This window comes from Helianthus annuus, chromosome 15, assembly GCF_002127325.2.
Source record: "Helianthus annuus cultivar XRQ/B chromosome 15, HanXRQr2.0-SUNRISE, whole genome shotgun sequence".
Taxonomy (NCBI): domain Eukaryota; kingdom Viridiplantae; phylum Streptophyta; class Magnoliopsida; order Asterales; family Asteraceae; genus Helianthus; species Helianthus annuus.
This window is the reverse complement of record NC_035447.2, coordinates 109738054-109764212: the sequence shown is the minus strand read 5'-3', so window position 1 is coordinate 109764212 and position 26159 is coordinate 109738054. Positions and strand designations below refer to the sequence as shown.

Sequence of the window (26159 nt, the reverse complement as noted above, 5' to 3'; positions counted from 1 at the left end):
TATGTGACTTTCGGTTCCGAACCGGGTCTAAACAGGAAATTGTCGGGTTGAACATGTTTAGGCATGTTCTTACACTTATTACTAAGTTATAACAATGATCCAATAGGTTGTATATGATCTACAATGTTAATTATGCATAAATGGCATTTTAGACTTCCTGTTGACTTTTTTAAGTAAAGGTTTGACCCGACTTTTGACCTGGTTAGAGTGATGATCAGGGGAAACCCTTTTGAGGTTTTATTACCCACATAAATACCATCTTATATCTACTTTTGATTCGAGAATTGAATGAGCCATTACTTATTAATCTCGAAGTCAAACCGTAATTACGACGGTTTGACTTTTAGTTAATTAACTAAGCTAAAAGTAATTAGAGAAGGTTAGGCAACTTACAAAGGTCCTAAGCTTGATTAGAGAACTCTTGAAAGCAGGTTGGAGCTCCAGGAATGATCAGAATGTTGAAGGAATGATGTGAGGAATGTTTGTGACTTGAATGCCCTTTTATAGTGGTTTCAATCACCACAAAACATTGACAAACAAGTCTACCAGGTAACCACAACCTTCCAACATGTGTTCCTAGGTGCCTAGGACTGTTTAGGGGTCGCCTACCATGTAGACATATCTGTTCTTGGTCGATTCTGCGCGAATGTAGGCTGCTGCCTAAACTTTCTGTTACTGGGCGTGGGACGCGGCCTGCCTGAGGTTTTCTTAAGATTAACGCGGGCCGCATGGGCCTTGTTATCAGATTTTTATTTTTCTATTTGCCACATAAATGTCCCTTGGCTCTATGAAAGGGCAACCAAGCTTTATTCTTGCAGTTTGACCCCTTATTATTTACCTACAAGGGCTTTAGGACTTATACCCACTTTGCCAAGTCCCCGGGTAACTTTATTGTTACCCGAAAATTCCTAGCTTCCAACGTTTACGCTTTAACACTTCGCACACGAATTTGATCACAACTTTCTCATACGTTAACGAAACTTTATGGAATTTTTATAGTGCATTCTAGTGAGCATAACTAATATTTACAAGGCTTCGGGTTTGTCAAAAGGTCACTCAGAGGTATAAATTAAACATGTTGACACATTTGGTCCCTGTAGTTTGCAATCTCTCACCTTTAGCTTCGTATGATCCATGATTTATTCGTTTGAAGGTATGAGCATCATGTAGGGTTAATGTACATTACGTTTATTCACAGTTGGCACTTAGAATACGTATATTCACATACTTTCCATGTTTGTCAACTTTAATCCCTTTATAATATTCTTTCACACGTTTTCAGCATAGGACACGTGTCAACACATAATAGGGCGTGAATTTTCGAGGTGTTACATCCTCACCCCCTTAAAATAAATCTCGTCCCGAGATTTACTGAAATAAGTAAGGGTACTTTTCTTTCATCGTGGATTCAACCTCCCACGTGTATTCGGGACCTCTACAGGCATCCCATTTGACATTTACAATAGGCACATGCTTTCTTCGAAGCTTCTTGACCTGTCGATCTTCAATCGACAAAGGTTTTTCAACAAATTTCAAGCTCTCATCTATATGTACATCTGTATGCGGCATTACCAGTGATTCATCAGCGACGCACTTCTTCAGGTTGCAAATGTGGAACACATTGTGAATTCCACTGAGCTCTTCAGGTAAGTTTAACTTATAGGCAACTGACCCGACACGTTCGATAACCTAGAAAGGTCCTATGTATCTCGGGCTTAGCTTGCCTTTCTTACCAAATCGCATCACTCCTTTCCAGGGTGATACTTTGAGCAACACTTTATCACCTACTTCGAAGTGAAAAGCCTTACGCTTAGGGTCTACGTAGCTCTTTTGCCTATCTCGGGCCGCCTTGAGACGGTCACGAATCTGGACAATCTTGTCCGTCGTTTCAAAGACTATCTCTGGTCTTGATAATTGAACATCTCCAACTTCCGCCCAACAGATGGGTGATCTACACTTTCTACCGTATAATGCCTCGAAGGGTGCAGCCTTAATGCTGGTATGGTAGCTATTGTTGTAGGAGAATTCGATTAATGGTAGGTTCTTATCCCAACTATCACCCAAATCGATCGCACATGCACGTAGCATGTCTTCCAATGTTTGAATAGTACGCTCACTCTGACCGTCAGTCTAAGGATGATAAGCCGTACTAAAATTTAAACGTGTGCCCAAAGATTGTTGGAAACTTTTCCAAAAATGTGATGTGTATCTAGTATCTCTGTCAGAGATAATAGACACAGGTATGCCATGCAGGGCTACAATCTTATCAACGTACAACTGGGCTAACATATCGGAGCTATAAGTCTCTTTGATGGGTAAGAAATGTGCTGACTTAGTCAGTCTGTCCACTATAACCCATATTGTATCATTTCCTTTCCTTGTCTTGGGTAACTTGGTAATAAAATCCATAGTTACACTGTAACGCCTCGTATTTCCATATTTCCATGATTTTTAGGAAAGACGTGATCGCCCTTCTATTTTAAGAATTTCAATCGAAACCGAATCGAGAAAACGGATTTAAAACGCGAAACGATGAATAACGACACTATGTTTACATATATATATATATTTTTTTATCTAAAATTTTATTTTACGCTCTTAGGTAATGTTCGTTTTTTTAAAGACGGGTTCGTAGGTGATGACGGGCCATTTAAACACAAAGATTGGGCTTGTGGGCCTTGGGCCCAAACCCAAAGCCCACTAATTAAACCCTATGTAAAAGTAGCACAAACCCGCTTTCTTTTTTTAAATGGCAGCCGACATTTTTCTTTGGCTTTCACCTCCTTCACTACTTCAACCCTAGCTTACCTTCTTTTTCACCTAAACATAAATATAGAAGAAAGGCCCTGATACAATTCTCATCTCCTTCACATCTTAAACACACACAAGAAACACCTCAGAGCTCCTCCTTTCCCTCTCGAGGTACACATCAGACCAGTGACCAGCGGTTGCCGGTGGTCCTCTCCGATGGCGCGAGCCAGCGTCCGACATACCCCCCCCCCTGATTCACGACGTGTAACAGTGACGGCAAGACAACGAGATGAAGAGAGAGAGATTGAGGGAGTGAAAATAGAGAGATGGTGACGGCTGGCCGGCGACGGAACTCCGACGATGGCGACAGTGTCGATGGCGGCTATGGTGTTCGTTTGTGGCTTCTTTCTGTTCAATCCCAGCTTCAGCAGGTTTGGTTTCGGTTTTGTTGTTCGGGTGACGCCTCGAGTTCGGGTCAGTAGGTTCGAGTGTCAGACTTCGGGAACTGGTCCGGCTCGGGTTATGTTTGGGTTCGATTAGCTCAGTGGTGGCTCGATTCAGTCGCGCATCAGGTTCGGTTACTTCTGATTCAGCTTTGATTCGGGTTTTACTCTACTCAAATTCCGATTCAAACCGATTGTTTTGTATTTCAGTTTCGGTTCCAACTCGGGTCTCGGTTCAAGTTTTGGACTTTATTTTCGGTTCGGTCAAACATGGTCAACTCAGCAGTCAACTGGTCAAACCCGGTCGACTAACGGGTCAACGGTCACACTTTGTTCAGATTCGACGTTCAGTAAAATTTAGTGACGCGATTATTTTTATAGTATCGTGTTTATATATTTTTTTTATTTATAACTAATCAAGCTCGAACCAATACAACTGACGTTTAATGATATTCTAGCATTTGGCGGGAATATATATATATATATATATGTTGTTTTATTATTGTTGGATTTTGGCAAAAACATTGACGACTTGTATCGTCGGGATCGTCCAAAAACAGAGGAAACTCTGCCCATTTTTCGTAAAATTCCGTAAAGCAAAACATGTAAACTTTATTAAACGAGACCTATCAAATTCGATTAATTTTTATAAATTAGAGATAAATGTATAGTTATTTTGACAAAACTTATATAATATTTTAATGGGATTTTTACATATTTCCCCCTCCTAAGCTGCCTTATTACGTATTTCCCCAAACCAAAAAAACAATTACATATTTCCCCTCCCTAACTCATATATATTACATATTTCCCATTTTCATTAAAATGACTCTTATTTATGACTATTTTACCCTTAATGAACTATTAAATGAATATTTACATATTTCCACATTCTAATATCATCAATTAATTACATATTTACCCAATTCATATAGTATCACCCCAATTCTTCTACTTGATACTCTTGTCAAACAAAACCGTAATACTCGTAAAAAACACAAACTTTCATTAAAATGCAATCCTTAATTGTTTATAATCAATTTTCGTTCAAAAAAAAACAATCGTAAAATTTAAGATAAAAAACTAAAAAAAAAAAACAATTAGCAACAGTGCTTCATATACAACTGTACGATCCATATTCAATCTATAACCAATTTATATAATATGCATCATTTTATTTGCTACTTGAAGTCAAAAGATAAATTGTGTACCGTTGTTTATTAAAAAAGTACTTTGTCAAAATTTCATATTAATTAATTGTTCATAAAATTGCTTTAATCGAGCAATACAGCCTTTGATGAAGATTGATATCAATAGCAAATTATATCAATATTCGAATACATAGCAAACAAGATGATTGAAACGAGAAAAATTATGGGAAATATGTAATTTCTCAACAAAAAAAAAAAAGGAAAGGGTAATTGGGTAAATTCTTAGAAAAAGGGGAAATATGTAATTGTTATTTTGATTTGGGGAAATACGTAATAAGACAGTTTAGGAGGGGGAAATATGTAAAAATCCCTATTTTAATAAAACCTTTATAACTTATGTTCTTTTAAAAGTACTTTTAAAACCTTTAATTCTTAAATCCATTACTAACTAAACGAGTTTTCATCCTAAAATTCCTTCCTTGTAAGAATCTTTATAAACCGTAAATTTATAAAAATAAATATCCTTTTCTATTTTATAATAAACTCCAAAAATAATAAATAATTCATTATAATCTCTTTTACAACATTAAAGGCTAATACTGAGATAAATTATCTAAATGTATTAACTTATTTAACTATTTAATAATAGTAAGTTCGTGATATTTTGAATATCTTGGTTAAACTCTCTCGTTCGTTCACTTGAATTGTTCCAACCTTTACTCGTGCGTTATTTCACTAGGAGTCGAAATCGTAACCACTCATAATCTCGAGACTTCGATGTTCCATCCTTCTTATCTCGCAACTCGTCATACTTGGATAATCGGAAGACTTAGCAATTATGTGAGTATACTCGTATTCCCCTTTTACTTTTATCACTTTTGGGGTGTAACATGTTTTATCTATCAACAAACTTACACATGAACATTTTGCTTAAACACATGAACATTCCTATAACATGCTTGTATACGTGATGGCTTGATACTTTAAACTTGGGTGATTCTTATGTGTTGAACTTATCATTAACTTCGTACGAGCCAAACCGTGACGTATGTAGCGCTATAGGATTAACGACCCGCCTCTACTGAAACTTTGGTTATGTCATGAGCAAGTTGCGTTTTCTTGGTTTGATATGTTAGACACATGCCATATTTAATGTTTATCTTGAATCGCATGCTTGCTATGAGGGATTGTTCACACTTTTATCTTATGCTATGTATGTACCAAACTTGTATACTCGCCTTTGCTTTTGCATTGAATTGTATTTTAAACATGTTACAGGTTGATGATGATGAAATGAAAGAGGTAGCACGATGCCTAGATACACACTTTAGACGTTAGGTTTAATATGTTGTATCGAATTTTGGTTATGTTAGTTTGTTATTTTGATTAAACTTGTTGTTATTTGGGATCTTGTATTGATGACTACTTGAAGTTTGGGAAATGAAATTTGGATTATTAAATTATTGTCACAAATAGTGTTATGATGTCTCGAGCAATCTTCACACTTCGTCTCATCCCGATGTTTCCGCCATTGGTTGGGGTGTGACAGATTGGTATCAGAGCCATAACTATAGGGAATTAGGAAAAGTAGGAATGCTTTCACCTAGACTATAGTTTTAGAGCCTTATTCGTATGCTTTGCTTGAACCACTACATGATACCTTATTTGTTACTTATCTATGCTTTTTTAAACATGTATGTTACTCATGTGTAATATTTGACATGTTATTCGTACACATTAGTGCTTGTTTTATTATGTGTTAACACTTGTTTCGTTGTTCGATTCTTTATGTGTTATTCTTGACATATTTCTCCATGTGTTAATACTTGTTTTATCATTTCATTATTTGAGTACCATTCTTGATATGCTTTCCTATGTGTTTATACTTGTTTGTGTATTTCCTTCAACATACACTTCCCTCATGTATTTTACTCGATTATTCTAAATCCGACAACACTCATATTGTACAAATGAGACGAATTCACCGAGATAGGCGTGAAACCCACAATTTGGTGAACGAATCTCAATCTATCTATTCTTCTTTTGCACGAGATACCGCCATTAAGCTAGGAGTGAAATCCACATCTTAATGGTAAATCTCAAATTTCAAATTCTAGTGGACCCTTGTCAACATGTCGAAATTTAAATTTTGACCCGACGAGTACCAACCACACTTAGGATACGAAATCGTCAAGTTAGGGGTGAAACCCGCACCTTGCTGTCGACTAGTTCCACTCCTTGATATTTTTTTTAAATCCCGCCAAGTCTCGAAATTTCAATTGATTTGGGACATGTAGTAACCGGAAGGGTAAATACCGTTAACCGACTTGTCGGCGAGAGTATTCCACCTACTAGGCCAAAGCATGCTCCCCAAACTCGAAAGATTTTTCGACCACCTTGGTTAGTCAACGTTCTGTTTTGGAACCATCCGAGTTTCCTTTTATCAAACTCACGCTTTATTATTTTCGATCTTTTGTCAATTTTGAACCATTTTGAGATTTCGCTTTTGCGCATGCATCATGCTATTACTTTTCATACGATTATACATTATCCGCATGCATATTTTCACGTAATTTTATTTACACTTTTGTAACGAGTGGAGACATATCATCTAGATAGGAGTGATTTCCTTACCTTGACGATTAACTTCGCTTTATTTCTCACCTTACAACGACCTCACCAACGAGTTAGGGGTGATTCCCTTACCTAGGTGATCGTTACCAATGCTTTCTTCTAATAGGCTATATTATGTAAACACAATCATGTTTATACCTAAATCATTTATCATGTATTTCAAAATGCTTCATTTATTTAAACGTACCTCTTATTCTATAATTTATTTTCACTCGCACACACAAAATTCTTAGCTTTTACCATAAACACTTATTCCCCGACATTCGAAGTTTCACGAAATGCTACTCATCAACTTAATCGGTCCAACAAAACCATTGCTCACAAAATTTTGTATTCAACATAATTATTGAAACACTTATAAAATATTACAAATATTATTCAACATTTACTAAAACTTCTTTCAAAAGCAATAAAACATTTTATTAAAAGACGTTTTTCAGCAAACACTAAGTCCATATACCAGATTCCTTTTTTTCTAAAGGATCAACTTTTCACGAAAATCCGTAAACTTCGAAACTTTCTAATACAAAGTTACTTAAAACGGCGCAAACTTATTAATCTCTAGAACTTTTCAAAACCTCACTCGATACGTCAATCAACTTCAAAACACGTGGGCAAGGAAACTTCATAAGGACCGACAAATTTTCAAGTTATGTAATCTCTTTTAAAACCGTAGTAGCATTTCCATTCTTTTTACAAAGCACGTTTCATGTAACCAATAGCTGTTTTATATTCCCTTACATTCACAAACTAGATTCTGCATTTCATGACAACTCAATCTATTTAACTTCACGTTTTACGCAAACAACTATATATGCATACCATTTTATACGTTTTAGTCAATATCTCACAACAATCTCACGCGTGTCACTCGTTCACTTTTTCTTTCATACTCAAAACTTTTGATCTTTTACGCACATAAACTCGTGTATTTCGATTTATACTATAAACCAAAATCATTATTTTCTACATCCATGCTTATACATTTTACGCCTTCACTTATGTTCACACTTACACATTTATGTTATACTCACGATGCAAAATTCGTACGTTTTACGTTAACAAATACACTCACAATTATGCACTTACGTTGTCCTTACATTCATGTCTATACTACATTCGTATTCATACTCATATTCATACGCTTTATGTTTCCATTTGCACTTACACAACTTTGTCACACTTATATTCATACACGCATATTTTATTCATACCTAACCTTCATGTTTTACACCTATACTCATATTCATATCTAAGCTCGTACATCTTATGTTCACACTCATACTCGTATTCATACTCATACGCTTTGTGTTTATACTTATATTCATGTTTGTACACATGTTTTATACCCACTTTCATACACGTTATACTTATACTTATGCTTCTGCTTATATACTACATTCGTACCCATACGCGAGTGGAATCCAAGGGATTCGCTTGCGTGGGTCCCATACATACTTAAGCATGGACTTGCTTACATACTATATTCTTATACATACATGTTCTTACTTTTTCACATTTATGAATACCCTGATTCATACACAATTAGTACAAGCTATGCGGATCATGCGACGATCAACATAATCGCGGGTGCACACGAGATTATAGTGATAGGCGTATGAGAACCCTAGAGTGTACTATTGTGTATGGTAAAACACGGAACGTAACATGACACGAATAACGAAACAGACATAATATGGTCACAACATGGTGGATACGCCGCTGGTACTTCCTATATATAAGTGTTGTCACCATGTTGCCAAACTTTCGTAAAACGTGGCATGAGAAATTCAGTGTTTTGCAGACCTACTTAGACCTAATACAAACTTTAAGCAACTCACAAACGCATTATATCCGATGATCCATGACGAGAATTCATTCTTAACACGCTACCTTGGTCTATTCGACACTTATGCGATTCTTACACTCATAATCGTTTATTGGAACAATCGTTCACCCGTATACCTAAATTATTCTCTGTTGTCACAAACTTTAAAGCCTCAATTTTAAGCAACCCTCTTATGTTTGCCAAAACCCTTTCACGTTTTCCTTCTAAACAAATTTCGGGACGAAATTTCCTAAAGGAGGGGAGACTGTAACGCCTCGTATTTCCATATTTCCATGATTTTTAGGAAAGACGTGATCGCCCTTCTATTTTAAGAATTTCAATCGAAACCGAATCGAGAAAACGGATTTAAAACGCGAAACGATGAATAACGACACTATGTTTACATATATATATATTTTTTTTATCTAAAATTTTATTTTACGCTCTTAGGTAATGTTCGTTTTTTTAAAAACGGGTTCGTAGGTGATGACGGGCCATTTAAACACAAAGATTGGGCTTGTGGGCCTTGGGCCCAAACCCAAAGCCCACTAATTAAACCCTATGTAAAAGTAGCACAAACCCGCTTTCTTTTTTTAAATGGCAGCCGACATTTTTCTTTGGCTTTCACCTCCTTCACTACTTCAACCCTAGCTTACCTTCTTTTTCTCCTAAACATAAATATAGAAGAAAGGCCCTGATACAATTCTCATCTCCTTCACATCTTAAACACACACAAGAAACACCTCAGAGCTCCTCCTTTCCCTCTCGAGGTACACATCAGACCAGTGACCGGCGGTTGCCGGTGGTCCTCTCCGATGGCGCGAGCCAGCGTCCGACATACCCCCCCTTGATTCACGACGTGTAACAGTGACGACAAGACAACGAGATGAAGAGAGAGAGATTGAGGGAGTGAAAATAGAGAGATGGTGATGGCTGGCCGGCGACGGAACTCCGACGATGGCGACAGTGTCGATGGCGGCTATGGTGTTCGTTTGTGGCTTCTTTCTGTTCAATCCCAGCTTCAGCAGGTTTGGTTTCGGTTTTGTTGTTCGGGTGACGCCTCGAGTTTGGGTCAGTAGGTTCGAGTGTCAGACTTCGGGAACTGGTCTGGCTCGGGTTATGTTTGGGTTCGATTAGCTCAGTGGTGGCTCGATTCAGTCGCGCATCAGGTTCGGTTACTTCTGATTCAGCTTTGATTCGGGTTTTACTCTACTCAAATTCCGATTCAAACCGATTGTTTTGTATTTCAATTTCGGTTCCGACTCGGGTCTCGGTTCAAGTTTTGGACTTTATTTTCGGTTCGGTCAAACATGGTCAACTCAGCAGTCAACTGGTCAAACCCGGTCGACTAACGGGTCAACGGTCACACTTTGTTCAGATTCGACGTTCAGTAAAATTTAGTGACGCGATTATTTTTATAGTATCGTGTTTATATATATATTTTTTTTATTTATAACTAATCAAGCTCGAACCAATACAACTGACGTTTAATGATATTCTAGCATTTGGCGGGAATATATATATATATATATATATGTTGTTTTATTATTGTTGGATTTTGGCAAAAACATTGACGACTTGTATCGTCGGGATCGTCAAAAAACAGAGGAAACTCTGCCCATTTTTCGTAAAATTCCGTAAAGCAAAACATGTAAACTTTATTAAACGAGACCTATCAAATTCGATTAATTTTTATAAATTAGAGATAAATGTATAGTTATTTTGACAAAACTTATGTAATATTTTAATAAAACCTTTATAACTTATGTTCTTTTAAAAGTACTTTTAAAACCTTTAATTCTTAAATCCATTACTAACTAAACGAGTTTTCATCCTAAAATTCCTTCCTTGTAAGAATCTTTATAAACCGTAAATTTATAAAAATAAATATCCCTTTCTATTTTATAATAAACTCCAAAAATAATAAATAATTCATTATAATCTCTTTTACAACATTAAAGGCTAATACTGAGATAAATTATCTAAATTTATTAACTTATTTAACTATTTAATAATAGTAAGTTCGTGATATTTTGAATATCTTGGTTAAACTCTCTCGTTCGTTCACTTGAATTGTTCCAACCTTTACTCGTGCGTTATTTCACTAGGAGTCGAAATCGTAACCACTCATAATCTCGAGACTTCGATGTTCCATCCTTCTTATCTCGCAACTCGTCATACTTGGATAATCGGAAGACTTAGCAATTATGTGAGTATACTCGTATTCCCCTTTTACTTTTATCACTTTTGGGGTGTAACATGTTTTATCTATCAACAAACTTACACATGAACATTTTGCTTAAACACATGAACATTCCTATAACATGCTTGTATACGTGATGGCTTGATACTTTAAACTTGGGTGATTCTTATGTGTTGAACTTATCATTAACTTCGTACGAGCCAAACCGTGACGTATGTAGCGCTATAGGATTAACGACCCGCCTCTACTGAAACTTTGGTTATGTCATGAGCAAGTTGCGTTTTCTTGGTTTGATATGTTAGACACATGCCATATTTAATGTTTATCTTGAATCGCATGCTTGCTATGAGGGATTGTTCACACTTTTATCTTATGCTATGTATGTACCAAACTTGTATACTCGCCTTTGCTTTTGCATTGAATTGTATTTTAAACATGTTACAGGTTGATGATGATGAAATGAAAGAGGTAGCACGATGCCTAGATACACACTTTAGACGTTAGGTTTAATATGTTGTATCGAATTTTGGTTATGTTAGTTTGTTATTTTGATTAAACTTGTTGTTATTTGGGATCTTGTATTGATGACTACTTGAAGTTTGGGAAATGAAATTTGGATTATTAAATTATTGTCACAAATAGTGTTATGATGTCTCGAGCAATCTTCACACTTCGTCTCATCCCGATGTTTCCGCCATTGGTTGGGGTGTGACAGATTGGTATCAGAGCCATAACTATAGGGAATTAGGAAAAGTAGGAATGCTTTCACCTAGACTATAGTTTTAGAGCCTTATTCGTATGCTTTGCTTGAACCACTACATGATACCTTATTTGTTACTTATCTATGCTCTTTTAAACATGTATGTTACTCATGTGTAATATTTGACATGTTATTCGTACACATTAGTGCTTGTTTTATTATGTGTTAACACTTGTTTCGTTGTTCGATTCTTTATGTGTTATTCTTGACATATTTCTCTATGTGTTAATACTTGTTTTATCATTTCATTATTTGAGTACCATTCTTGATATGCTTTCCTATGTGTTTATACTTGTTTGTGTATTTCCTTCAACATACACTTCCCTCATGTATTTTACTCGATTATTCTAAATCCGACAACACTCATATTGTACAAATGAGACGAATTCACCGAGATAGGCGTGAAACCCACAATTTGGTGAACGAATCTCAATCTATCTATTCTTCTTTTGCACGAGATACCGCCATTAAGCTAGGAGTGAAATCCACATCTTAATGGTAAATCTCAAATTTCAAATTCTAGTGGACCCTTGTCAACATGTCGAAATTTAAATTTTGACCCGACGAGTACCAACCACACTTAGGATACGAAATCGTCAAGTTAGGGGTGAAACCCGCACCTTGCTGTCGACTAGTTCCACTCCTTGATATTTTTTTTAAATCCCGCCAAGTCTCGAAATTTCAATTGATTTGGGACATGTAGTAACCGGAAGGGTAAATACCGTTAACCGACTTGTCGGCGAGAGTATTCCACCTACTAGGCCAAAGCATGCTCCCCAAACTCGAAAGATTTTTCGACCACCTTGGTTAGTCAACGTTCTGTTTTGGAACCATCCGAGTTTCCTTTTATCAAACTCACGCTTTATTATTTCGATCTTTTGTCAATTTTGAACCATTTTGAGATTTCGCTTTTGCGCATGCATCATGCTATTACTTTTCATACGATTATACATTATCCGCATGCATATTTTCACGTAATTTTATTTACACTTTTGTAACGAGTGGAGACATATCATCTAGATAGGAGTGATTTCCTTACCTTGACGATTAACTTCGCTTTATTTCTCACCTTACAACGACCTCACCAACGAGTTAGGGGTGATTCCCTTACCTAGGTGATCGTTACCAATGCTTTCTTCTAATAGGCTATATTATGTAAACACAATCATGTTTATACCTAAATCATTTATCATGTATTTCAAAATGCTTCATTTATTTAAACGTACCTCTTATTCTATAATTTATTTTCACTCGCACACACAAAATTCTTAGCTTTTACCATAAACACTTATTCCCCGACATTCGAAGTTTCACGAAATGCTACTCATCAACTTAATCGGTCCAACAAAACCATTGCTCACAAAATTTTGTATTCAACATAATTATTGAAACACTTATAAAATATTACAAATATTATTCAACATTTACTAAAACTTCTTTCAAAAGCAATAAAACATTTTATTAAAAGACGTTTTTCAGCAAACACTAAGTCCATATACCAGATTCCTTTTTTTCTAAAGGATCAACTTTTCACGAAAATCCGTAAACTTCGAAACTTTCTAATACAAAGTTACTTAAAACGGCGCAAACTTATTAATCTCTAGAACTTTTCAAAACCTCACTCGATACGTCAATCAACTTCAAAACACGTGGGCAAGGAAACTTCATAAGGACCGACAAATTTTCAAGTTATGTAATCTCTTTTAAAACCGTAGTAGCATTTCCATTCTTTTTACAAAGCACGTTTCATGTAACCAATAGCTGTTTTATATTCCCTTACATTCACAAACTAGATTCTGCATTTCATGACAACTCAATCTATTTAACTTCACGTTTTACGCAAACAACTATATATGCATACCATTTTATACGTTTTAGTCAATATCTCACAACAATCTCACGCGTGTCACTCGTTCACTTTTTCTTTCATACTCAAAACTTTTGATCTTTTACGCACATAAACTCGTGTATTTCGATTTATACTATAAACCAAAATCATTATTTTCTACATCCATGCTTATACATTTTACGCCTTCACTTATGTTCACACTTACACATTTATGTTATACTCACGATGCAAAATTCGTACGTTTTACGTTAACAAATACACTCACAATTATGCACTTACGTTGTCCTTACATTCATGTCTATACTACATTCGTATTCATACTCATATTCATACGCTTTATGTTTCCATTTGCACTTACACAACTTTGTCACACTTATATTCATACACGCATATTTTATTCATACCTAACCTTCATGTTTTACACCTATACTCATATTCATATCTAAGCTCGTACATCTTATGTTCACACTCATACTCGTATTCATACTCATACGCTTTGTGTTTATACTTATATTCATGTTTGTACACATGTTTTATACCCACTTTCATACACGTTATACTTATACTTATGCTTCTGCTTATATACTACATTCGTACCCATACGCGAGTGGAATCCAAGGGATTCGCTTGCGTGGGTCCCATACATACTTAAGCATGGACTTGCTTACATACTATATTCTTATACATACATGTTCTTACTTTTTCACATTTATGAATACCCTGATTCATACACAATTAGTACAAGCTATGCGGATCTTGCGACGATCAACATAATCGCGGGTGCACACGAGATTATAGTGATAGGCGTATGAGAACCCTAGAGTGTACTATTGTGTATGGTAAAACACGGAACGTAACATGACACGAATAACGAAACAGACATAATATGGTCACAACATGGTGGATACGCCGCTGGTACTTCCTATATATAAGTGTTGTCACCATGTTGCCAAACTTTCGTAAAACGTGGCATGAGAAATTCAGTGTTTTGCAGACCTACTTAGACCTAATACAAACTTTAAGCAACTCACAAACGCATTATATCCGATGATCCATGACGAGAATTCATTCTTAACACGCTACCTTGGTCTATTCGACACTTATGCGATTCTTACACTCATAATCGTTTATTGGAACAATCGTTCACCCGTATACCTAAATTATTCTCTGTTGTCACAAACTTTAAAGCCTCAATTTTAAGCAACCCTCTTATGTTTGCCAAAACCCTTTCACGTTTTCCTTCTAAACAAATTTCGGGACGAAATTTCCTAAAGGAGGGGAGACTGTAACGCCTCGTATTTCCATATTTCCATGATTTTTAGGAAAGACGTGATCGCCCTTCTATTTTAAGAATTTCAATCGAAACCGAATCGAGAAAACGGATTTAAAACGCGAAACGATGAACAACGACACTATGTTTACATATATATATATTTTTTTATCTAAAATTTTATTTTACGCTCTTAGGTAATGTTCGTTTTTTTAAAAACGGGTTCGTAGGTGATGACGGGCCATTTAAACACAAAGATTGGGCTTGTGGGCCTTGGGCCCAAACCCAAAGCCCACTAATTAAACCCTATGTAAAAGTAGCACAAACCCGCTTTCTTTTTTTAAATGGCAGCCGACATTTTTCTTTGGCTTTCACCTCCTTCACTACTTCAACCCTAGCTTACCTTCTTTTTCACCTAAACATAAATATAGAAGAAAGGCCCTGATACAATTCTCATCTCCTTCACATCTTAAACACACACAAAAAACACCTCAGAGCTCCTCCTTTCCCTCTCGAGGTACACATCAGACCAGTGACCGGTGGTTGCCGGTGGTCCTCTCCGATGGCGCGAGCCAGCGTCCGACATACCCCCCCCTTGATTCACGACGTGTAACAGTGACGACAAGACGACGAGATGAAGAGAGAGAGATTGAGGGAGTGAAAATAGAGAGATGGTGACGGCTGGCCGGCGACGGAACTCCGACGATGGCGACAGTGTCGATGGCGGCTATGGTGTTCGTTTGTGGCTTCTTTCTGTTCAATCCCAGCTTCAGCAGGTTTGGTTTCGGTTTTGTTGTTCGGGTGACGCCTCGAGTTTGGGTCAGTAGTTTGAGAATACATCGAAGATGTTTCTCATGATCAGCTTGGTTCTTTGAATAAATAAGGATGTCATCGATGAAGACGATAACGAATTTATCCAAGTATGGCTTGCAAACGCGATTCATGAGGTCCATGAACGCGGCAGGTGCATTAGTGAGCCCAAAAGGCATCACTAGGAATTCGTAATGGCCATAACGGGTCCTAAATGCAGTTTTATGCACGTCTTCATTTCTAACCTTCAGTTGATGGTAGCCTGACCTCAAATCAATCTTCGAAAAATAACTTGCCCCTTGCAATTGGTCGAACAAATCGTCGATCCTGGGTAAAGGATATCTATTCTTGATCGTGACCTTATTTAGCTCACGATAGTCGATGCACAGACGCATTGACCCATCCTTCTTCTTTACGAACAGAACTGGTGCTCCCCAAGGAGACGAACTAGGTCTGATGAAACCTTTGGCTAACAATTCGTCTAGCTGAGTCCTCAACTCTTTCATCTCGGTGGGCGCCAACCTATAAGGTGCCCTGGCAACTGGTGCCGTTCCGGGGATGATATCAATCCTGAATTCCACTTGCCTATCTGGTGGCAAACCAGGTAGTTCTTCCGGAAAAACTTCTGGGAATTCAGAAATAACAGGGATGTCTTCTATCTTTGTTTTAGGCTCATCAATAATCACTTGTGCCATGTAGATGACACAACCCTTCTTTAAACATTTTGAAGCCTTGAGCATAGTCACCTGCTCAGGCAGCCCATACTGGGTATCTCCCCGAATGGTAAGTGACTCGCCAGACGGAGTCTTTATCACTACCTGCTTCTTGCTGCAGACAATTTGGGCCTGGTTGCAAGATAACCAGTCCATACCCAGCACTATGTCAAAACCGGCCAACTTAAATGGAAGTAGTGACAGAGGAAAAGAATGGTTCTTAATGGACATAAAGCATCCCTCTAACACAGTTGAGACGGTTTCTATGGTACCATCTGCTAACTCTACCTCATAGTTTACGCTTAGGGTTTTGACAGGTAAATTCAACAATTTACAAAACTTGTTATCTACGAAAGACTTATCTGCGCCTGAATCAAAAAGTACTCTTGCAAAGACATCGTTTACAAGGAAAGTACCTGTTATGACATTATCGTCTTGCACAGCCTCTTTCGCGTCCATTCTGAAGACTCTAGCATTAGTCTTCTTGGCCTCTTCAGGCTTCTTGTTGTATTTAGGGCAGTTGGTCTTTATGTGCCCCTTTTCATTGCAACGGTAGCACGTTGCGTCTTTTATCTTTTTGCAATCCAAGGTTTTGTGATCCGTGGACTTGCATATACCACAAGCATAGGTTTTTGACTGAGTCTGAGAGTTCGACTCAAGTCTGCACCTTCCAAAGTGATGTTTCTTGCAAATCTTACATTTGGGCTTCTCACCCGAATGATGCCCATCTTTCTTTGACTCATATCCTTTCTTGGTGTCACCGTTCCCACGGTGTTTCTTGTTCGACCTACGAGAACTATCATCTTCACGCTTTCTTTTCTCGGCTTCCTTATTCCTCAGCGACCTCTGCCTGACCGCATCCAGAGTGAGGGATAAGGAAATGTCCGCTACTGATCTAAAGGTAGTTGGCCGAGAAGCCTTCACGCTTGCCTTGATCTCGGAGGCTAAACCACCTATAAAACGAGCGATTCTTTTTGGTTCCGGGGTTACCAGATAGGGAACCAACCGGGACATAATGTTGAAGCTCGTTAGGTAAGCTTGACAGTCAAGGTTTGTCATCACCAACGATAGAAAATCAGACTCTATCTTCTCCACCTCATGCTGAGGGCAGTAATTTTCCCTGATAAGGGCAACAAAATGATCCCACGACATGCCGTACAATGGGATTTTCCCGGTGGTTTGAATCAGAGATCTCCACCATGCTAAAGCTTCGCCCTTAAAAGACTGCGACACAAACTTGACCACGTCTCTCTCAGTGCATCCGCTGATATCAACAACCGTATCCATCTCATCCAGCCACGTCATACAGTCAATAGCTCCTTTCTCCCCAGTGAAGTCCCGGGGCTTACATGAAACAAAATATTTATAGGAACAACCTTTCTCACGGGGTCCCTTGTTCAGTATAACCTGCTGTGATGGAGCACTGTGGTTTGAGGAGTGTCGATCATCGTCTTTCTTCGGGTCATCCTTCTTGGACGGTGGCTTTGAAGGCTGTGTAGATAGGGTCCTACTACGAGTCCCACTATACTCTTCGTACTGTCTTTCCAAAGCCTTTGTAACCGCGTCGTCGACCAACGCCTTTAATTCAGCACCCGTTAAGGTAACCCGGGCGTTATCAATATTCTCCGTTGGATGGCTATTTATCTCGTCTGAGTTAGGCATTTCAATTGAACTGTTACAGAAAACAAGGACAATAGTTTATGTGGGAGTTTTATTATGGAATTTCCCCTTGGGTAATTCATTAACCATGGTCACAGAGACCATATTTGGTTAATTTATTAATCATATCTATTTAGGATTTCTATAATAATTTATCCTAGTTATAAAATAATAACGGTTTTATTTGTTGCACAAAAGGCCTAGTCACATGGACAGTTTATTTTATGGGTTATGATTTCAGAGAATCAAACATGAAGGTATACTGGCACAATAGGCCTAGTCACAAGGACATTTATAAATTATATGCTAGGATTTCAGAGAATCAAAGCATTTGTGGTTTGAACCTAGTTCATTACCTTTATTTGACAGGGAGTCATCGCTACTACTGTCTTTTGGCTCATGTGGAAATGAGCAGGGCCCGCAGGCACGTATTACCACGTAGGGTAAAAGTATGGTCATCTTAATTGATGATTTACCCCATGATTCAGAGATCGTTTATTGGGTTTGGAATCTTTGAAGGATCCTTATATAATAAAACAATGTGTGTGATTTCAAATGAATCACATCTGCCAGGAGTGTTAACCTGTTTTCAGATGTTAACAGGGATTTGAATCTTCTTAACAGGTCTTACCATCTTGGCCCGGCCTTATAATGACCCGAAGGCTAGGTTTCACACTTTAAGAAAAATTTTACATAGGCAGACATTTACTTAAAAGGAATGATTTTTGATTCATTTATTTCATATGTAATAGTTATGCATATAATAGCAACATGAAATTTATAAAACAATTATTCATTACTTTACTACAATATTACACGCTGCCCTAAACGGGTCTTTTCAAATAGCAACTTACCCACGCAGGGGTTTAAACAAGTACTTACCCTCGCAGGGGTTTAATAACACACGTACCCACGCAGGGGCTTAATAACAAAACATACCCACGCAGGGGCTTTAACAATATAATAGTCCACGCAAGGACTTACACAAATAAAATACCCTTGCAGGGGTTTATTAACAAAACATACCCACGCAGGGGTTTATTAACAAAACATACCCACGCAGGGGTTTATACTACAAGACTGGCCCACGCAGGGGCTCAATAATACTTGGAAGGATTCAGTGGTCCTTCTTGCTTTTTCCTTTGATCAAGCTTGTCAATCCTTGGAAGAATGTTTGTCGCTCCCTTCGCTCCCTGTGAAATTCTCGCTCTACATAGTCCAACCTTTGCAGAATTTCTTCACGCTCAGGCGGAGAGAACCTTGGTGGTTGCGATTGTGTCCGTATAATAGGTCTTGCAGGTATCTGGTATCCATGAGTTGGGTACCCTACTCCCCATGGATCTCCATAGGGTCCTTGGGTGTTATAGTTAGCCGCTACCACGTACGGATCGGCTTCGGCGTAATTGTAGTTGGTGTGTACTGGCTGCTCAAACGGGTTGTACGCCATGGAACCCGTGTATGCCGGAATTGGGTTATCAAAACCCATAGGCGGTGGTTGTGGTGCAACTGGGTGTGAAGGCCCACCCATTTGTGGATCTTCTTGATGTGGCGGGTAGTGGCTGCCACTTGATTGGAGTGGAGAACTAAAATGAAAGTCTCCTGTTCGCGCAGATATGCGCGCTCCGGTTCTCCTACGCCTTGGTGGTTGCGGGGGTGCCGGTTGAACTGGTGGCGGTGGAGGTGGTGGCGTGACTGCCACAAACCTTGGATCCTCAGAGGGGTCTTGTTGCTGTTGTTGCTGCTGCTGAGGTGATGAATGGCGAGGAGGTGTATAGTACCATTCGTGCCTGGTAAACATAGCTTGAAAGCTATCTGGACCAACATAGGGTGATCCGTGGAAGGAAGATCCGTCAGAGATCTCTATCGGGTGGTTTGGTGTACCACTGGCAGGCTCGACAGGGTCCGTATCCTCGTCCATGTCGTCCGCATGATCTCCAGAGAAATGATCTTCTGGACCCAATGGGTTAAAATCCCCTGGTTCTTGTAGGAAATTTGCCGGGTTAAACCGGCCCCTAAAAACTGGTGTAGGGTCACCGAAGGAGTTGTGCGATAAGGATCGCTGTAATGGTATGTATGAAGGTTGGGGGTTGTGGGGCTCATAATCTGGTTGTGGCCCATAAGGGTTAGGAGGTGTTGAACTGTGTGAGACTGACCGTCTAGCCGGCTCAAAGAGGTTCCTCCGGTTCTGCCGGGGATCGTCACTCTCCGTGGTAGATGGAGCTCGCGCATTCGAAGATCCAGCTTCATTATTATTGGGGGCGGTGATTGGCCCCTTGCCTCTTCCTCTTCTCCTGAAGAATCTTGGCGTCATTTTGATAATTCCTGTCAATATGGCATGAGATAACAAAACAAAATATATGCAAAATTAAAGGACAATACAATTAAAGTGGAATTTGTCCTATGTTGTAGGTCTAGACTCAAAGTTTAGAATTGTGCAATTGTGTAACTGAGATTAAACACAAAAGGCTAGTGTTTAATTCACTCAGTGTTGGCTCTGATACCAACCTGTCACACCCCGATTTCCACGTGTCACCGGTGGGCCCGGTGGGGGAGTATCGTGACGTGGTTGGCAACATAATAGTCAAACAACACAATATTTAATATGCACAGCGGAAGCAATTTAAAAGATGTAACACAATCGAATTCAATTATTGTAATATCAAGTATCACAACGTTCGACTGTTTATCCACAGACGGATCGAAATAAAATATGAGACAATAGTTCAACAGACTTCAGGCATCTTAAGCTTGCGAGACTTCTAATGATGCTAACGAGAAATCCCAGCCAATTTCGCTTAGTACCTGCATTTAATCTTTTTGGGAAAATACGTCAGTTTACACTGGTAAATACATTTAACTGACTCATTTTGGAAAATGATTAAAAATTGGTTTGGATGCACGGGGCATAAACCTTTTATTTAACTTGGGAGAATTATTTAATATTACAATCTTGTGAACGAATTACATGTTAGTTGTGCATCCAGTGGCCCAGATCTTGTCCGGGTTAAAGATCAATAGACACACCACATCATAGAGTTATACACTGACAGGTGTACGCCTACACCCCGTGCTCAGGTCGTGGCCATCTCGTAAGATGATGCCCAGGATATCCGGGACATGGTCATTAACCCCCCAAAGACTTTAAGTAATCAAGACTGTTTAAACGAGCCGATCAAATTATTCAACTACCCACGTAACTGTGGAGATTTGATGCTCGATCAAGCGGTATGTTATATACCGTAACCCAAGCCCGTATAGGGAAAATAAGTTAAAAGTATTTACCTGAGCAATGTATAAATCACAATAAGCAAACGCAAGTAGCTTTTACTGGTCCTCCTTATCTGGAACGAAGGTTTATAATAACCTATTAGAATCCTAACAGGTCTTTAATTAAGCTTACGCTTAGACCGGCTAGTTTCAAGGATACGGTTCGTACGCACGATTAAGCGAAGACCGGATAGAATGTGATTTAGACCCGGCAAGTTCAGAGACTTGTTTAATATGGGTTTATTATTCACATTCTGGATTTTGAGACAAAACCGTTAAGGTTTAACCCGTTTAGGCTAGTTTATGTAAACTAGTTACATAAACCGAACCGAACGCGTAATAAGCGTAACGGGTATTTATGAGAGCTATTTACAGGTTTCCTAAGTTAATTGTGCCTCAAATATGTTGTGACATCAGTAAGATGCCTTTCATTATGCCCGAAACGTGTTTAAACACAAACTAGGCCCCGTAGGGGTAGTTTGGTCATTTAAAAGTTTATAAAAGAGTTTAAGTAACAACCTGAGTTACAGGTCTGATGTATCAGCAAACATACTCAAATTAATGAGTTATAACAGTAGGGTAAGGTATATATGTGAAATTTATCATTTTTAACCAAATTATGCCCCGTAGGGGTATTTTGGTAATTTCACATGAACCGAAAAGCTCAAAACTGAAGTATGAGTTTATCCACCTTTGCTTACTGTTAAAATATTATAATTTTCCTCTTATATCAGTAGGTATCAACCCGGGTATGTCCAACATGATTTTAAAACATACTATGCGTTAAAAACGCTAATTAAGGCGATTAAAGGCCATTTCCGGGTTTGATACTTAAATCTGATATTTTTATATTTCCAGAAGGCTTAAAGTAATTTATTTATTATATGTGATCAGTAGCAAAAGGTTTGGAGTCGTTTAGATATGTAAATCTCATTTTATGGCCCGTAAGGGCAAAACCGATATTCACCGAATTGAGCCTACGACTATGAGTTATGCTCAGCCTAAAATTAATTAAAAATCTTTAAAAATCCCAAAATAATATATTACATCAGTGGGTAAAAGATTTGATACCAAAAAGTATGTTTAACTAGGCTATACGCTAATTACGCCATTTTATTAGCATAAAGCATTAATTTTGCGATAATGAGCATAACTCTTAATCTGCAAGTCAAACTGATGTCAAACTTTGCATACCAGTCTATATATCAGTAAATAAGGTTTCTACACTTTTACATTTTCATAAATCACGTTTTGAGGTAATAAGGGCATAACAGTCAACATATGAGCAATTAACGGAAACATGCATATTAATTGGATAACTAATGAATCAAGGTGTATAATCACAGAGGGTTGTTCTAACATGTAACCTAGTCCAATTAAAGCTCTGATGCATTTCTAAAATGTGCCTAAACGGGTCAGAACTGAAAGTCAAGTGAAAGTCAAACTATGTGACTTTCGGTTCCGAACCGGGTCTAAACAGGAAATTATCGGGTTAAACATGTTTAGGCATGTTCTTACACTTATTACTAAGTTATAACAATGATCCAATAGGTTGTATATGATCTACAATGTTAATTATGCATAAATGGCATTTTAGACTTCCTGTTGACTTTTTTAAGTAAAGGTTTGACCCGACTTTTGACCTGGTTAGAGTGATGATCAGGGGAAACCCTTTTGAGGTTTTATTACCCACATAAATACCATCTTATATCTACTTTTGATTCGAGAATTGACCGAGCCATTACTTATTAATCTCGAAGTCAAACCGTAATTACGACGGTTTGACTTTAATTAACTAAGCTAAAAGTAATTAGAGAAGGTTAGGCAACTTACAAAGGTCCTAAGCTTGATTAGAGAACTCTTGAAAGCAGGTTGGAGCTCCAGGAATGATCAGAATGTTGAAGGAATGATGTGAGGAATGTTTGTGACTTGAATGCCCTTTTATAGTGGTTTCAATCACCACAAAACATTGACATACAAGTCTACCAGGTAACCACAACCTTCCAACATGTGTTCCTAGGTGCCTAGGACTGTTTAGGGGTCGCCTACCATGTAGACATATCTGTTCTTGGTCGATTCTGCGCGAATGTAGGCTGCTGCCTAAACTTTCTGTTACTAGGCGTGGGACGCGGCCCGCCTGAGGTTTTCTTAAGATTAACGCGGGCCGCATGGGCCTTGTTATCAGATTTTTATTTTTCTATTTGCCACATAAATGTCCCTTGGCTCTATGAAAGGGCAACCAAGCTTTATTCTTGCAGTTTGACCCCTTATTATTTACCTACAAGGGCTTTAGGACTTATACCCACTTTGCCAAGTCCCCGGGTAACTTTATTGTTACCCGAAAAGTCCTAGCTTCCAACGTTTACGCTTTAACACTTCGCACACGAATTTGATCACAACTTTCTCATACGTTAACGAAACTTTATGGAATTTTTATAGTGCATTCTAGTGAGCATAACTAATATTTACAAGGCTTCGGGTTTGTCAAAAGGTCACTCAGAGGTATAAATTAAGCATGTTGACACATTTGGTCCCTGTAGTTTGCAATCTCTCACCTTTAGCTTCGTATGATCCATGATTTATTCGTTTGAAGGTATGAGCATCATGTAGGGTCAATGTACATTACGTTTATTCACAGTTGGCACTTAGAATACGTATATTCACATACTTTCCATGTTTGTCAACTTTAATCCCTTTATAATATTCTTTCACACGTTTTAAGCATAGGACACGTGTCAACACATAATAGGGCGTGAATTTTCGAGGTGTTACATCGCCCACGCTAGTCCGGTGAGGGTCTGGGGGAAAAATGGCACCAGCTGGGCTCGTCCCAACAACCGATGACTCCAGCTCCGGTAAAGACATTCATATGGTCGTTAGGGTCTGACGAACCATTGTACTTGCCCACCGTGAGCAGAAGTTTGCTCATGGTGAGTGGGGCCAAGGCAATCTCCTTTATAAATTTAGAGTTTTCGGCAGCGGACCTTGTCCTGTAGGGTTGAGCTTGATCGTGCTTTGTAGCGCGACCGTATACAGTGCGGGGTTGTGTGGGGGATAGTAATTGTAATCCCTTGATCGGCTGTAAGCCGATTGAGAGTCCTCGTAGTAGGTATGGTCGTCTGGGTCGGTGCAGTCGTACCCCTCGTTGCTGGGGTGCGATCCCAGACGGTTGTGTATACCGGACCCTTGGCGAGTAGTTAACTGTCGCTGATATTCCCTGTGTGGGTCCAGGCGGTTGTGTACTGGTCCCTTAGCTCGGGACCCGTATGTGAAGTCGTCCTCCTGGAGCGTATAGACAGTACAGTAGGAGGATCCACGTGACCCGCGCCTATCCCGGGAAGCGGGGTGTGTTGGTGCCCTGCACTTATATTGTAAGATACGATCTAAGGTGTATATGGCGCGGGTGTGGATCCTCCGGGTGGTTGCGCATTTGCGCAAGCGTTGTTGTAGGCTGCAGCAAGAGCAGCCTGTTGTTGGAAGTACCAGGTGTGGAGATCCACTCCTGCTGGCAGTACTAAGGCGTACTGCAAAAAGTCTGGAATGAACACGGGGGGAGCGCCCCCCTGTGCGGATGTGCCAATGTGGCCGATTTGTTGGACCGAGGGAGTGTTCCCCGTAGGTCCTACGTTTGCGGGGGTAAGGTTTTCCTCCGTAGCATTATGTTGACAATCAGACATGATCTTCAAGAAAGAGAGAGATGGAAATAAGTGCTAAGAGTAGCGGTGGGCGCCAATGATGAAACAGTGGTTAACCAAGGGAGGTTAATTCACTGGTCTCGTCAAGTAGGGTTAATCTCTTCTTTCCGAGGATCGATAGCTGGATCGTCCGTTGATTTGTCTCCTGCACAACGAAAACATACCGTGACTCGTAACAAGGAGGATGGGGTGGGGTGGGGTGGGGGTGCTCCTTGTTACCACTCTCCGGCGTGAGAATCAGTATTTGCTTGAGAGCAAAGTGTGTGATAGTAGGAAGAGTGACAGAGTTTGTTAAGCGATACCTCAAACCTGGTCCGGGATGGGTATTTATAGCCGATGAGTGAAGGAAGATAACTGAGTGGTTAGACTGACAACACGCAGCCCCTTGCAGGTGTGCCAGGCTTGTCGGTCACGGAGGTGACGCCACGTCCCACTGTGGCTGTCAGTCTGTGTGCCAGCGTTGCTTACGTGTGGGCTAACAGATGACTGTCATTAGTGCCACTTGTTGTTTTGGTCATCTGAGTCAAGATGTCAGTCCCATTTGCGTTGTCAATAGGATGCGGTGCTAGGCTGCATCGCTACCTGTGGTAACCGCGGTTGTTTCCGCGTCTCCTGGTTTGACGAAGATGTGTATAGGATGCGGTGCGAAACCGCATCGCTATGTGCGGTAATTGTTGTTACCTCATCCCTTGTCGTGACGAAAATGTTTATAGGATGCGGTGCTAAGCCGCATCGCCATGTGCAACATCCGTTTTCATACACAAGGTAAGTCTTCTCATCACTTGACCGATTGGATTCGGTATCTGTGTTCGCGCGTGCCCGCACGTACGCATATAAGTTCTTGCCGGTGGGAGTATTTTGTAAGGGTGATGGTCACTCGCAACTGCTTCGATGCGAGATTTGGGACCATACCCCTTTAGAACACCCGTTGTATATATATACACATGTATATATACGACACCTACATATACATTATACAACTATTCTTAATCCTATCTAAGGATTCTTTAAACGCATAACCCAATCAAGATGAGTTTACTAATTAATAGTTCATACTGACTATACATCCTTGACATACTTATCTAATTTTAATAAAATATTTCAAAGAATGTCACGTGATAATATG

The 26159-nt window shown here is 39.1% G+C and overlaps 1 protein-coding gene across 1 annotated transcript; it reads right to left on the bottom strand.

Moving 5' to 3' along the window:
* Nucleotides 1-19188: 19188 nt before the first annotated feature.
* Nucleotides 19189-20382, bottom strand: LOC110914031 (leucine-rich repeat extensin-like protein 5). The gene has a single exon (XM_022158844.1). It carries the CDS (start codon nt 20380-20382, stop codon nt 19189-19191), a length of 1194 nt encoding a protein of 397 aa, XP_022014536.1.
* Nucleotides 20383-26159: the final 5777 nt, after the last annotated feature.